The 15,103-nt window shown below is 40.1% G+C and overlaps 2 protein-coding genes across 11 annotated transcripts in view; one reads left to right on the top strand and one right to left on the bottom strand.

Moving 5' to 3' along the window:
• The window catches only part of GTF3C1 (general transcription factor IIIC subunit 1), a 41,456-nt gene extending 33,670 nt beyond the window's left edge, over positions 1–7,786 (bottom strand). For 3 of the 4 annotated variants that reach the window (XM_030482387.1, XM_030482389.1, XM_030482388.1), the window contains exons 1-7: positions 7,543–7,786; positions 6,668–6,877; positions 6,332–6,508; positions 5,079–5,222; positions 4,507–4,603; positions 3,911–4,034; positions 275–433 (exon numbers count right to left, since the gene is read on the bottom strand). In XM_030482387.1, the coding sequence (XP_030338247.1) occupies positions 275–433; positions 3,911–4,034; positions 4,507–4,603; positions 5,079–5,222; positions 6,332–6,508; positions 6,668–6,877; positions 7,543–7,763 (1,132 nt within the window). In that variant the 5' untranslated portion in view covers positions 7,764–7,786. The remainder of the gene's footprint in view (positions 1–274; positions 434–3,910; positions 4,035–4,506; positions 4,604–5,078; positions 5,223–6,331; positions 6,509–6,667; positions 6,878–7,542) is intronic. The other variant, XM_030482390.1, reaches the window with a different exon arrangement.
• A 99-nt stretch (positions 7,787–7,885) lies between these two features.
• KIAA0556 (KIAA0556 ortholog) overlaps positions 7,886–15,103 on the top strand; it is a 59,975-nt gene continuing 52,757 nt past the window's right edge. For 5 of the 7 annotated variants that reach the window (XR_003990904.1, XM_030482397.1, XM_030482394.1 and 2 more), the window contains exons 1-4: positions 7,886–7,943; positions 8,755–8,833; positions 9,248–9,417; positions 13,835–13,920. Coding sequence is in view for 6 of the 7 variants with exons in the window: in XM_030482397.1 (XP_030338257.1) it covers positions 8,772–8,833; positions 9,248–9,417; positions 13,835–13,920 (318 nt within the window). In the remaining variant the exon portion in view is untranslated. Of the gene's footprint in view, positions 7,944–8,209; positions 8,343–8,754; positions 8,834–9,247; positions 9,418–13,834; positions 13,921–15,103 lie in introns of those variants that run through there. The other 2 variants (XM_030482395.1, XM_030482393.1) reach the window with 2 other exon arrangements.

Below are 15,103 nucleotides of genomic sequence, written 5' to 3'. Positions count from 1 at the left end.
CCCATCCCACCACAACATCCTGGGTTTGCCATGCTGTTTTATTTGAGTAGTATTGATAAGCTTCCAGGGAGGGCTAACGCAGCACCTATAGCTTCAATCTAATTTGAACATAAAGCTAATCTTCTCTATGAAAAATTGACACTTCCCAATATTTAAAGAACAATCAGCACTTAAAAAAAAAAACCCAAACCCACAATATGTACCTTCCTTTTATACATACAAGGAATAAGAAGGCAATGAGAAAAATCTTAGGATGTCCTACTACATCACCTACTTAGCTCATAAGCCTGGGTGAGCATATCCCTTTCGCAAACAATATCCACAGGCTGAACAGCTTTTGTGATGATCTCTTCCTCATCATCATCATGATATTCTTCCATTTTCTTCTTAAATTCCTTTACTAATTTAAGGCAACGAACCATGACATCAGTCCCTGTGAACATGAATGTTAGTAACAACTCTTAGCAAAATGCAGGGGGTGGTGCACATATTTAAACCATTTTATTTTTCAGCAGCATGAATAAGTAGCAGCGGAATGGGGAACAAATGACCGAAGCCAACTGTTTATTTCTAGGAAAGGTTGGCAACAGCTTTTCCCTATATACGAATCTGCCAAAGTACTGCCTCGCTGAATTTGAGGTGCTCCAAACCTTCAGATGCTCATCGACATAAGGGCTGCCCAAAAGGAGAAATTTCGAAAGCACAAATATATCAATGAAAGGGTTAACTGTTGATCCACCATATTACATCTTCAGAGCACATATGCGACTGTGAGATCACTCACTGGGTACAAAACCACTCCTTTTTTCCCCCCCCTCCTACAGACTCACTTTTTATAAATGCAAGTCACATAATGAAAGAAACCCATACATTTGAAGATACAGAATTCATACAGTAAGTTACCTGGTTGCAAAACTGTTCCTTAACACAGGATTGCCTTTTCTCAGCAAATGATCAAAGTGGATGCAAGGTGGTGGGCCCTATCAAGTCCTGCTGCAACTTCCCAATATTTAAAATTCACAGGACCTAGAAGAACTGTCAGTTTATCCTTGCACCTTCTTCTATATTTGTACGCATGCATGTTGGAGGAAGCATACACCAGAACATGCTGCTGCCCACCAGCCACGAGAATCTCATATATCCTGCTCCCTGATATAAGGATGACCTGCAATCATCATCTTGCTCCTGCTGAACAATTTAAGAGACTGGTGGTAAACTACGACCAGGTTACTGTACATTGCCAGCTTATCAAGCTGCAGTGATTCAGCAGCTACTGCAGAAGTAGCCAATTCATCATGTAGCAGTGGGTGGGAACATCTACAGCCATCTCTACTCCTCTGGTACAGCCCTGCTGTGAAAAATGCCACATGAAAGCTTGGTTGAAATAATTAACGTTACAGCTAATGAATTTTATCTTATGCATGTATCTGACTGCTTACTGAAGCTTAGCCAACATGAAGTTAGTTCACAGTAATTTAACCATATGACTGAGCACCAGGACAGATGATCCCATTATTTTTCCTCAATCTGAATCCTTTTCCTGGCAGTATTCTAAGATACTGCTTTAGGATAGTAATTAAATGCTGACATTGTGGTAGGGCTGCAGGCACTGTTATTATATCCTCTGTATTTCTACAGCCTATTAGTTTTCACTTGCAGCAGTATTTGAAATCAAAACCCCACCACCCCTCAAAAAAACCAAATCAAACCCACAAACCAAAACCCCACCAAAACCAAACAACAAACCAATTCCTTTTATTTTAGCTCCTACTGCCCAATAATGTGCTTCCCATAGCAGATGCTCTGGCTTCATCCTGAGTGCGTTCCACATATTTTTATCTGCTTTCCTGTATAACTTCAGAGATTAAACTATCTTGATCTCAAATGAAAATCAGCTATTATTAATTCATCCTAGTTTAATACATAGTGGTCTTTAAGGCATTTGTGTGGGTTTTCAGCTTTTTCGTCTGCAAGACGAAATTATCATTCAAGTGAAAGATTCATCCAGTGGCATATTTCTTGATGAACTTAAGTAGTAAATGCAGCGGCCACCGTGCCAATCTTTGACAAACCTGAATCATCTACTGCCTTGTGAGTTGCCACTAAGCTTATAAACGGACTTGTGTTCTCTTGCCTTGTAAGTAAATATTTTGATTGGAATTTAGATGTTTTTACTGCTGATTATGAACTCTTTAGGAATACTATCTAGTCTTTCGGGGTTTATTTGCGAGTGTATTCAGCTTGTTAGAACATCTCTGAATGTCAATGTGAGAAAGTAAAAACAAATACAACCTGGTGTAGTATCACTCGAAGACAGTCTAAGAGAGAAACTAAGTTTTTGTCAATGACTATGCTCAACAGTGTGACTAAAGGTATCCCTGTCGTGCAAGCCTCTGTATACTGAGACACTTGCTCAAACCAGAAATATATTAACTACGTACAACAGGTATTTTGTAGAAATTATAGTTTTCCCTATGTATTTTATTTTATTCTTATCTATTCCAGAATATTTTTTAGGACCTCTACTGCCTTCTTGAAATTGTGAACTTTAATTCTCTTGTGTAAAACTCCCTCTGATATTCCTAAGGGAAAGAGGTGAACCTGTGTATTTGATGACAAATGAAGTTGTTCAATCACTCTCTAATTTATTCAGTACAACATGGAAGATTTCTTTATGAACCATGCTAGATGCTGTACCTACTTTTGGCTGTTGTTTCTCTTTGTCCATAATACAATTTCCCTAAAAAAAGGTATTTTCCTCCCCCGGACTTGAAATATTTGAAGGAATTTGCTGTTTTATCAAAAGCCTTAATCCAAGTCTTTCTAAGTGGCATCACTTTTGTCTTCTCAAAGTGCTCACATTTTTATTGACACTTTTACTTCTTCCTTTATGATCACTCCTATGTAATTTGCAATGTTTAGTTCATATCAGATTAATTTTTTACATTTTCACAAATAGTTCATTATATCTCTGAAAAAAACTCACACTGTTTTTGAACTGTTTTCTTTTTAACTCTTGCAATCCTACCTCTTAGGATTTTCTGTAATTAAAGATTCGATTTAGATTTCCTTAAGCATTAATTCAATTGGTGATACTATCTTTCCTCATACTTTTTGTAATTACTTCCTGTAGTTTTTTCCCCAGGCAAGTTTTATCTGCATCTTTTTCTGAGAGCAGTTGCTTTCTTTAGTTTCCTCTCTTCATGTTGTTCTGCTCTTCTTTGTCTTTCCACTACATGTTTGGAAGTTAGCAGCAGTTCTTCCAAACCTGTTAAATTTGAATTCAAAGCTGGTTATGCATTAAACTATCCCCCAGTAGACTATGGCTTTTTTGAATAGTACTTGTTGGCTATCTTGCTTACTTCAAGAATTCCAAGGTAGTGCTGTAGAAGCTTACTTTCACCATTTGATGTGAAACTTCCCACAGAAACTTTGCATTCTCATGACTTTTGTTAAAGTCATAATTTCAGCAAAAGTCATAATTAAGATAGTCTGTTTCTTTAGGTTATTTCATAATAGCCTTTTTTGGTTTATATATTAAAGATTTTTTGTAATCTTTAATATATTTTTGTCAAGTTTATTGATTTACCATTCAACCAGAAAGGTCAGCAGACTGCTCTTTGTTCCTGCTCTCTGTATTGGTGTGAGCAGTTTTATTAGGAGTCGCAATCAACTGAAACAGCTTACGCTGATATACAGCAAACTTGCCTCCAATCATTTCTTAAAAACCTGGAACAAATGCCTAAATTCAAGTGGGCTGCAGTGTTCTAGCTTTATTAACACATTTCTCCACATAATTGCATAGGCAGATTTTCACTTACACATCTTTTAATTTAAGATTTGAAGCTTATAGATAGAATGGTATCAGTGTAATTACACAAAAAGAAAGCAAAGATATGGTTCTAGCTACCTTTCTTTGTCTTGTAGGGTCCTCCACTGGGGTGTATATCTTGTAATGGGATGGATATTACCTTGGCTAGACCAGCATTCATCATATATTGATACAGGCGTTTGAAGGTTCTTTCACAAAGACCCTAATGCAAAGGGAAATGACAAATGTCATTGTAGCCAAAAAGTCTCACCTGTAGGTGATTAGTATCAAAGACATTCATACTGCCTGCTCTTAAATCACAGTATTGTGGAGTAGGATGTCAAAGAAGGATCTTAAATCCTACTAGTGTAGACACCAAGCAGAGCACAAGATGCTTCTGGAGTGTGTTCTATCCCTCCAACTCTACTGTCCAAATAAGCAGCAGCACTGCAAGCTGGAAGTGCATGATGATATCCACTGACAAAACTTTTCTGAACGTGTGGATTGAATAGAACTCCTTCCTTATGACAAACAGCAACAGCAACTTGATCTAGTAGGTTTTTAAGATCCTTCTTTTGATATCCTACCTCCAAATTTTGTGCAACTTAAAAAACCAGGCAGTGCAAATCACTGCCTTTGATACTTACTATCTAGATTCTACATGAGTGAGAATTTGAAAGAGTAATGTATCTCACCAGTTCTTCCCTCAGGTTTCCTAATGTTTCCATGTGGTTTGAACGAGCACTTAGCATACTTGAGAGTTTCTCCATCAGAATATCGTATTTGCTCCTCCTAACCAAGAAAAAGAAAATGATTTTACATGTAAGCATGCATACAGCTTTATAAACGCAAGTTGTACCTTTACAAAAGGTCAGTCACTAGAGAAAGTAAGCTGAAGTGTTCTCAGATTGTTTTAGGGATTATAGGGTTTTTTCCTGTCTGTGAACAGCACTAAGAGACTCCAATCGAGGTAACAGTGACTAGCCCAGGCTGTTGCTTGGCAATCCACAGAACTACAAGTTTTAATCATAAAAAAGAAGGAAAACAAAAAAATTTATTAGAAATAAATGCATCTGAAATGAGAACACTCAAAATTAACAGAAAGATTAGTGCTACAATGTGAAGCATTCAGAAAAGGAGTTAATGAAGAAATTGAGAACAGACAACAGCAGGAAAGTGTGACAGTTCTTTGACAATAGAGCAATTTTCCATCATGATAAAAGGTCACAATCTACCCAGATCTTTAAAACACCTGACTGGCACATACCTATCGACATGAAAGCGAGTCAGAAGCAGAAGAATTGAGTGTTGCTGTGCTCCACTTGGTAGTCTTATGACATGGGACTGCATTGTTATGAGGCCATTTCTGTCCAATACTCTTCGGTGATAATGAATTTTTCCAGCATCCACTCTAAAGAAAAGATGGCAAGATATCTATAGGCATAGGAAGTTCTGCAAATCAAGTCTAACTATTCGGTATTCCTAAAGACTTCACCTAAATTACCTATGGTCTTGGCAACACAAGTTAATTTTCAAAGTGACAATCTCAAAATTAGGAACTGCCAAAATTAAGATAACCTGTGAAACTGATTTTCATAGTTAATCCAATTAAACAGAGAGAAATACCTCCAGTTTTAACCTACAGTCCCTATGCATAATCAGTGTCATGACATGGTTTAATGAGACAGCTGAACCAATATTGTAGTCCCATGCCCTCTTTCTCTATCCTCTCCTAACTCCTGGCTACACTACAATCACAGCCTTCCTTGCAATAACTTTGATACTCATCTCACTCCATTTTGAGCTGTCTTAGGCAACTGAACTGACAGAAAAGTACCCACAAAATATTTACCATCATCTTAGTTACCTAAAACAGCTTCCTAAGTGGCAAAAAAACCAAAGCCAGTGTGGTTTACAAGGTACATATGCTTCATCTCCTAAAAGCAGTGAATCCTTAGCAGCAGTGCTAATATTCTCCAGCACTCCAACACCAGGAATTCCCCAAGAGGCTGTGTAATGCTCCTCTATCCACAAAATACATGGTCTAGTTTGTGAGCTAATAACTCAGGCTCCTGTTCAGGTCATACAGAGGAAGATGTTACACAGGGCAAATTCTTGGGACAAAAGGTGGGCGTCCAAGAATCTTTTCAGAACTTGGCTGGGATAAGATGCCATAAGAAAAGTAAATAAAAGCCATCATTCCACCCCAAATTTGAAGAAAAAGTGATTTAGAGAAAACGAGAACTTCTACAAATTAGAAACGTGTATTGACCCTACATACAATCTCTGGTTCCATGAGAAAATGTCAGGTAATATAATGAACTCAAGGAAGTGACCAGTACACTTTAAGCAATACAGGCTCCAAAAATCCAGCACTCCTGGTAGTAAGGATGAGAAATTATCAATACAAACAAGAGTTTAAATCAATACATAGGAAGTCTTAAGTGGACAGATCTTTATAAACAACCAGTGGAAACTTATTAGCTTTGATTTCATTCGTATAGCAAGACATAAACTTACTTGAAAGCCCCACTGTGAAGGTCCCTCTGAAGCTCTCCTTGCCACCTAGCACGACCTAAACGCTCCAGTATACAGTAGGAGAAGTCTGGGAGCTTTAAGTCAGGATCCCCCTCCCAACCTATCAAAGCTCTGTAACGCTGGTCTTGGGAAGCAACAATGACTAGTTTCTCTCCCCATCTACAAAACAGTAGGAAAGTAATAAATTAATAGTAGTGCAATAAAAACAGAGAGGTCACTTACCCCCCCGCCCCAAACACCACTCTTGATATAATCTGCACAAACTGAGGACCAAATTTTAAAACTTAAGTTAATAATCTTTATAAAGATTTCACTCACTTTTCAATAGCTTCTACATAAGTATAACAAGGCTGCAAATCCTTCCTCCTTATTTGATCAGTGATATCTACTCTCTCTTTAAAATACTGGCAGGAACCTTGTATGCCATCTTTATTATCCAAAATCATGTGGACAGGATAAATATCATCCAGAGGAACAGGATCTCTTTTGGTTTCCAGTATTCCTGTTTCAAGGTCTATTTCTTCATATCTGAAGTAAAAGCAGAGAGCCAACATTTATCTGAGAAAGAGGAATCTGGAATTGAAATATAACACAGACAATGCTGACACCTCTATGAAATAGCTTGGGAAACTGAAACTCTTGAAACCTCAAAGCTGGAAAAACACAAACACCAGAGCTGCACTCCTCGAGCACAACCAAACCTTATCAGCAGGCAGAATGATGCAGGAGAGGGGAATACATTATCTGATCTTCAAAAATTCAACAATATTCAAGTGATGGGAATAAAAGAAACATATATAAATAATAGTTACAGAAAAGGAAAACAACAGGTACATCCACCCTGATGAACTGGGACATAAATTCTACTTGTAGCCAAGTGGTAAATAGTCATTTGAGCAGAAATCTAGCCAGGACGCCTGTACAGTCTCCTGCAGAGCAGACTTCAAACCCCCACTCCTCCCTGCCTGCCGCCAGCCAGCCACTTCGGTTTTCTTTCAGCTAAACCCGAATGGCTCCGGGGAAGGAGCCGAGGCGGCAGGGCCAGCCAGGGGCTGCCTGAGGAACCAACCAGGCCCCATTAACCCCGCAGAGAAGCGAGCCCTCCCTGGGAGGCGCCCGGCCCGGCGGGACAGGGGAAGCGCGGCGGCCCGGCTCGGCGGGCGGGGAGCACCGTGCCCCGGAGCGGCCCTCACCGGTCGTGCAGGCGGAGCGGCGGTCGCGCCCGCGGCAGCAGATAGAAGCTGACGCCGGGCTGCGCGCTGAGCGCGGCCCAGAGGAGCTGCTGCGTGGCGGGCTCCAGCGGCAGCGGGAAGGGCGGCGAGCGGGCGCCCAGGCGGTACCACAGCGCGCCCGGCGTGATCCCGTCCAGCCCCTCCAGGGCCACCTCGTCCAGCACTGCCCATAGCGCCTCCATGCCCGCCGCGGCTTCCGGGCCGCGCGCAGGAAGTGAGGTCACCTCCGCGACGGTAACCAAGGAAACGCACAAACAGGGCCGCGGCGGCGCGCCCCGTCCCGGCCCAGCTGCCCCTCGCCGAGTTGTGGCCCGGCGGGGCTCTGCGCCCGTTCCGCCCGGGCCCGGGGCTCTGCCGGCGCTGCGCAGGCACGGCGCTAGGCGGCGGCACGTGCGGCCCCGCTCTGTCGCTCGGGAGAGCTGTTAGATCAGCCCGCACGCTGCGTTACCTCAGCCGGGCCGCGGCGCGGGCAGTACTGTAGCAGAGAACCCGCAGTCGGTAAGAGACCGGATGTGTTTTGAGGGGGGGGTTTGGTTGTTGGTTTGTGGGGGTTGTTTCATTTGTTTAATTAATTTTCTTTTTCGTTGGGTCCTGGTTTTTTTGTTTGGTTTGTTTTCGTGCAGAACTAACTTGAACTTTCTGATGGTAAGTTTAAGCTTCTGAGTTTATAAGAGGGCACCCTAGCACAAGTTGCAGCAGTGACTCTGGGATACTTGGTGGGAATTGCTGGAAAAATTCATATTTCCTGAAATGCAAACAAGGTAAAATATTTTATTAAAAAATTTAAATGTATACAGCCTCTGTAGCAAACGTGTTCTAGAATTAACTGACCTTATAAGCAGTAGCAATTCAGGAAAATCACCTTACAGTTGGGCTTTGGGCATGCCCCTTTCTGCTTGTGCCCCAGAATTGACTTGCTTGTCAGTTCATGGATTATAAACTCATATTTTTAATGTATTTGGTAGATGGTGAAGAATTCTGAAAAATATGTAAAACAAGTAAAGTTTCCTCTGTTCTTCAGGAACTTTATTCACTGCAGTGACAATTTTATGCTTTGTAGAAGAGGGAGCTTATTTCAGTTTATGGCATTCTTGTCTATTGAGGGTGCAAAGCCGGTAGTACTCTGTAATAAATAATTTCTATACTTATATGTGACAATTATATACTTGTTTCAGTTTTATATTAAGGACATGGTGACTGACTTTGATGAAAAACATGACGAATATTTAATATCCCTTCAGCAGAGAAACCGGTAAGATATGATATTGTTACCACCATTGAGTATGTAATATCTGTTGTGCACTAATATAATACCTAATATCAGCAATTGTGAATGTTAGTTTAAGAACTTGCTTTTTAAACTTGTGATGCAAAGTCTGACTTGCTGTGCCTTAAAGCATTTGGTGATTCTCTTTTCTGTGTTTGCTGAGTACATCAAAGTTCTTATTTCTAGAGGAGATCACAATATTTTTTTAGCATACTTGAAAATATTGACAAATTTATTAACACAATAGGGGGTTTTTTTATGGCTTAGAGGGAAGATTTTTTTCATTTGAACTGGGAATGTATTTCTCAGTTTTGTGACACCATATGGTTTTGTATTTAATGCTTATCTGACTGTATATGCACTGCATAAGGATAAATTATATTATCCTCTCTACTTCAGATTACTGGAACGTTTAAAAAGAAAGGATCCCCTACAAATCAAACTGGAGCAGTTAGAACGAGGATTTTCTCTGTATCTGAATGGAGCTAATTCAGAGCGGAGAAATTACCACAGAAAAATCAAATCGCATGGCTGCCTTAAAAATGAGACAGACACCACCAGGACAAATGGTGAGTTACATGAGAGTTTTACAGAGATTTTAAACATTTACTCATCAGAGCTGTAGTTCAGTTGCTGAGGTTACTGCTCAGGCTGTGATAAAGTAACAGCAGCATTTGAGCTTGGTGGAATGAAATTCCATGGGACTCTTTCATCAGAGTACTTAAGCTGATTGTATGTAAGAGATGGTGTCTGCACAACCCTATCAATTTTTCAGTTGATCCCTGACTAATTCCAAAGTTTAACTTCCCCGCCTCTCCATTTGTTCAACAGTTATAACTAAAGCTGGAAAATTAGAAATGTGTATAAATCGTCAGTGTCAAATAATGGTAAACCTTTCTTTGATATATAACACTGTAAATAGGCTTTGAAATCTGATGGACTTCAGTGTTATCTAAGTCCGGTGTCCTGTACACAAATGACATTTGATAACATAGACTATAATCAAATTATATCCAGTAATAGCTGCACTAAGCTGATAAATCATGTTTAAACTGTAATAGTTGTCTGAACAAGACAGCTAAGCTTTATTCAAATATTTGAAGTAAAGAAAATCTACCATTTTCTGCCAGTGATTAGCTGGCTTTATTTAAAAATGTGGGTTTTGTTTCTAATACGTCTGTCATAGAGAGCAGTGTAGTGACAGGAATAATTTTGCATGTATGAAGGTATAAAGTGTGAGCTTACTGGCCTTCTAATCTATTTAGCACAGAATTTAGCATAATGAAAATAAAGTTGATTTTGCTAAATCCCTGCTTAAAGCCGGTTACCAACCTTAGTCTGTTATCCTTGTGCTTGCTACACCCAGTCTGTCTTAGGCTATACTTTTTTAATCTGTTGCTGCATAGGTAGTGGCTGGTGAAGCTTTATTTTCACTTAAAATGAAGACAAAGAGTTTCAAAGGTTACTTGTATGATAATTTATTACAATTGAAAATTTATTAATCTCAACAATACTAGAAACTAACTTCTAGTAGCTGTTCTAACAGTTACTCTAACTTCAGTGTCTCTTTTCTTTTTTCCTTTACATACTATTTGCTTTCACGTTTAAGTGTGTTCGGGCTTAGCTGACTGCTATATAATTTCTTGCAGGCTATACAGGGTGGTGATGAGGAATCAGATAGTCACCTAGTTTCACTGTGCTATATGAAAGGAAAAACTTGTGTTATGATGCAAAAAGTTCATGTTATGGGATATATTGAAAATGAAGGAAAGTGTGTGCTTTGTCACACTGGGAGGTGTGACATCCAGGGGTATCCTGGGATATGCCTTTAGGTAACTACAGAGGGTGTAAAACAGTGTCTTTGACTTTTTGGTCCAAAATTGTGCAGGGACATTGTGGCAGCAGCTGTAATTGAACTCTGTCAAAAGAAATTTCCTCTTAAAGTTCTGTTATGTAGCTGTTATCTCTAAGCTTAACTAAAGTAGTTTATTTTTATGGTCGCTTAATGCCATTTGATTCTGTTAAGGTAGAGTACTTCATTGTGTCTTAGGGACCTTTAAAGACTTCAGTGGCAGTCTCTGTTCTTTTCCTCAACTCCTTCAGCTTAGAGACAGTCGCATTATCTCTGTAGAAGAGAGCTCAGTGTTTTGCTGTTTCTCAGCTATCCACTGTTTTTTTATAAAAATACACATGTATTTTAAACACATGTAGCTGCAGTGGGAGATACCAACTGAATCATCATCCTCATCATTTTGCTTCTTCTGTTTGATTTTGCCACTAGAGTCCGGAGTGGAAGTCCGTGATGATCTGTATAAGCTTCTTCCCTGGGGGTAGTACCTTAGAAATTTGTGGTCTGTTTCATTTGCAGGCATTTCTTCTCAGTGACTGAGTATGATTTTACTTACAGAAATGATTTCTAGCCAAGATACAGCACTGAGTTTTCTCCCCCGTCCGTCTCCCATGAGAGTTATTGCATCATTTATTACTTCTAAAGCATCCATCTATGGGATTAGTCTTCTCTGAAAAATTAGGAATGTTTGATACTTGGTAATACAGAATGGGCACAGATCCCTCCTTGTGGTTCCTGAAAATGTCATCATAAACCTATTTGTCTGGACTATTTTCTTTGTCTGTGTTCCCTAGGAGCCATTAATGATAATAGTGATTAATCAGCTTTTCGCACTTAGGCTTAGTAATTGAATTAAAGTAAATGGTGGGCTTATAAGGTAGTGAAGCTGGTCTCTAAGTATACTGTTATTTCTTTGGATGTGTAACTTAGACATAGTTTCACAACCATGTATGTACTTCCAGTGAATGTCAATGTGGTCACAAACATGTGGCTTAAGAGTAGCATGGAATCTCCTTTGATTACAAGTAGTATTTTGATGATGTACTACTCAGTTCTTGGCTACCAGAATAAGCACTGTCAGCTCAAGTCTCCAAGGGAATGACACCAGTGAGCCTATTTTGTGCGATGAAACAGGCAGTGGTTGGTATTCACATCCCATACACCCCATGAGAAGGATTTTTTTGTTCTAAAGTAGTGTTTGTAGCACAGATGACTAGCTCAGCTGTGTCAACTTCTGCCTGGGATTTGAGCTGTTGTTTTTCCTGGTTTAGAGAAACCTGGTGACATGAATCCATCACAAAATACTCAAAGGATTCTGAGAACTAGATACTCAGCATTGGTAGCCTAAGTCCTACCCTGTCCCTTTTTCCTACTTAAATTTGTAGCATGTGTGTGGCCTTATGGGACGTTGCTTAGAAGAGACAGGTTGCTTAATAGAGACAGATTGCTTAGGAGGTGAAAGATGCTTACAATTCTGTCCCAAAGCAGTGACTGAGTCAGACCTCGCTTCTAGCATTGTAATCTCAGGACAGTTCACCCTCAGTGCCAGAAAAGCCCCATAGCAATCAGCACCAATGCTAATGACTGCAGACTATTTCTGTAGTTACTTAAGAATAGCCTAATGGAGTAGCAGGACCTCTAGTTGGAGCGGCTGTTTTTCTTCCTTGGAACAGTCCGTTCCTTTTCCCCTCTGTACTTAGTCCTGTTTCAGGCTTAAGCAATAGAACAACATCTCATTTTTCTTGCTCTATAATTTTATGATAACTCTAAATTGTCAAAAGCATGCTCTGTTCCCCCAAGAATGGTCCTGCCCTGTGCCTGGTCTATCTGCTTGTACCAGCATGTGTCCAGTCTCATGGTGAACCAGATTGCACAAGTGACTACAATTAAAAGTGATCTTTCTTTTATGTTTCTCCTCAGTCAAAACTTGCCATATGAATTCTCTGCACAGTTCACTGCACAGGTATGTGTAGGATTGTCCAACACAAATGGAAAATGTGATATTGAAAGTTGTAATGACCAACCTGATCTAATTTTGAAGTAAGCCCTGCTTTGAATGGAAGGTTGGCCGAGGTGACCTCCAGAGATTCCTTCCAAACTAAATCTTTATGTGATTCTATGACCTATGTAGGACAACTGCTTCTTTTATTGGTAGTGCCAGTTTCTGCTGGCTTAGAGTGACCGTTAAATTATGGCTTAAAGAAAAGAGGTTTTGCATCAGCTGTTTTTCTCCACTGAGAAGAAATGGAAGCTGTAAATCTGTCTTGGGCATAGGAGGAAATAAGATGCCTTTATTTAGGATGCTCTTGAGAATGCTGATGATGTCCTTGCTCCATTGAGGGTGCTGATGTGTCCTGCAAGATGTTTGTGTGTCTGTCTCAATCAAAGCATCTTCTCAAAAAACCATTGTTCCACTGTAAGTTGGGACCATTTCCAGCATAGGAACCCTTAGTTCTCCTTGACCATGCACAGAATTTTTGCAGAAGTTCTGGAACCAACTCGTGCTTGCCTTAGAAATGAATGAAAATGATTGTTTGTCTTTCACTTACGACTTGTACATGAAGAATCCTTCTTTGCACAACATGTTGAATACCTAATACATTCTGTTTAATTTGCCAATCCCTTATGTTTCCTTAGTTTGCAAGTAAATGCACACTATTCCTTTGTAAACCCAGCACATCACTTACCGTTCACCAGGACCTGTCTATCAGTCTGCCTTCAGTAGCATGGGTGCTGGGATCAGCTGGCTTCCTGAGACAGGTTACTGTCTACTCAGCTAGGAGAATGAATGATGTGTACCGCTGTTCTAGAACATATTTCTATCCTTCTGTATCAATGAACGTGGGGCTTCACTTGCCGTTAAGCTAATGTATCTTTAAAAAATTTATTCTCTTGAATACATATGACGATGACTGTCCCTGAAGAGGTTCAAAACTCCTGCTACTAATACACAGCTAGCCAGCATCTGAAGTGGATTGCCTTTTCAGTTGTTGATACCATTCACATGTCAAGGACTTACTCTTCTGTCCTTATCGGGTGGGCGGGAAGGGGGGAGAAGAAATGAATGCAAACTAAGGTGTATATTGTCAAATACCATATTTCTGTTTTGTCTTCTACTTCTTGCCTCTGTTCTGAAAAAGCAGCCCAGCTAGAAGAGAGAGAGTTGCGAGAACACAGCATACAGACTGTACCAAGGAAAATACAACGCAGAGGTTGGCTTCAGGTAGGAAACAGCTTGAAAGAATACATCTCTGAACTAATTCTTATATAGTAAATAATTTTAGGGGAAATTGGTTGCAACTAGTAGATAGTGGGCAGCTGGGGCTCTTGTAGAATCTGAGTCTTGGTTTGGTATGGATACTGAGTGACAATGTGAAATGATACCCTGACCAGTTTTGGGTCTACTTTGAAGCCTGAAGAGGCAAATCTCATTGAAAGGGTCTGGTTTCAGTGATGTCCGTAATAGAAACCTTTGCACCCTTGACATGACTGGCTCAGCCTGTCCTCCAGCAGAATAGCCGCTGCTTGACATCTCTGATGGCAAGCCTAGAGGGCTTATCTAGTGCAAGCGATGGAGAAACTCATTTTGGAGAAACATCCCTGCCTGTCACTGCTGTTCTGCACCCTGCAATAGTATTAAGTGGCACAGAGGTATAATTTGCATAGCTTGAGTTGTACTTTGTGACAGATTCTTGTAGATCAGAAGAGAGGAAGATGCATGTAGATAATATAGTCTCTGCGCATAAGAAATTTGGAGCCATTAGGTACATAGTTGTTGGTTCCCTGGAGAAACATCAATGTTTTTTTTCCATTTGGCCTAAGGAAGGACCTGACTTAAACTGTCCTGAATGTGAATTCTGAACAACCGAGACATGTCACCCAAATAATTACCCTGATTAGCAATTGCCCTGGCTGGATATCAGGTCCGTGCTTGAGTGAGTGGGGATCAGGGATCTGTAGTGTCACTACAGATCAAGTGTTCATGTCATGCAGGTTTTCTTTCTTTCAGCAAATATTGCAAATTCAAGTTTCAAGGCTGCATTACTTGTCACCCTTACTGCTTAGCTGAGTTAATTTTCTCAGCTAGCAATTAATGTTCAAACTGTCAAACATAGGCTGTGCTAAGGTATGCTATAAGGTGGCAAGATAGACTTATTGAAGAACACATTCTATCAAAAGCCAGGCTGCCTTAGGATATCTCTGCTCCTGGCAGTTACAAAATGTGAGAGGAGTGTATGAACACCAGATAACTAAGTTTAGAATCATTGCACAGACTTCTGGATCACGCTTTACCTTTAGTGAAACAGTCCTGTTGTTGTCTGCAACAGAATTCAAAAGTGAAGAATAGCTTACAGATTATTCTGTGGTACAGAAAGATGAGTTTCTGAAATCTTCTACCCCTCTTC

The sequence above is a fragment of the Strigops habroptila genome, chromosome 4 (genome assembly GCF_004027225.2).
Source record: "Strigops habroptila isolate Jane chromosome 4, bStrHab1.2.pri, whole genome shotgun sequence".
Taxonomy (NCBI): Eukaryota; Metazoa; Chordata; class Aves; order Psittaciformes; family Psittacidae; genus Strigops; species Strigops habroptila.
The sequence above is the reverse complement of the archived record's forward strand: the minus strand, read 5'-3'. Positions and strand labels throughout refer to the sequence as shown.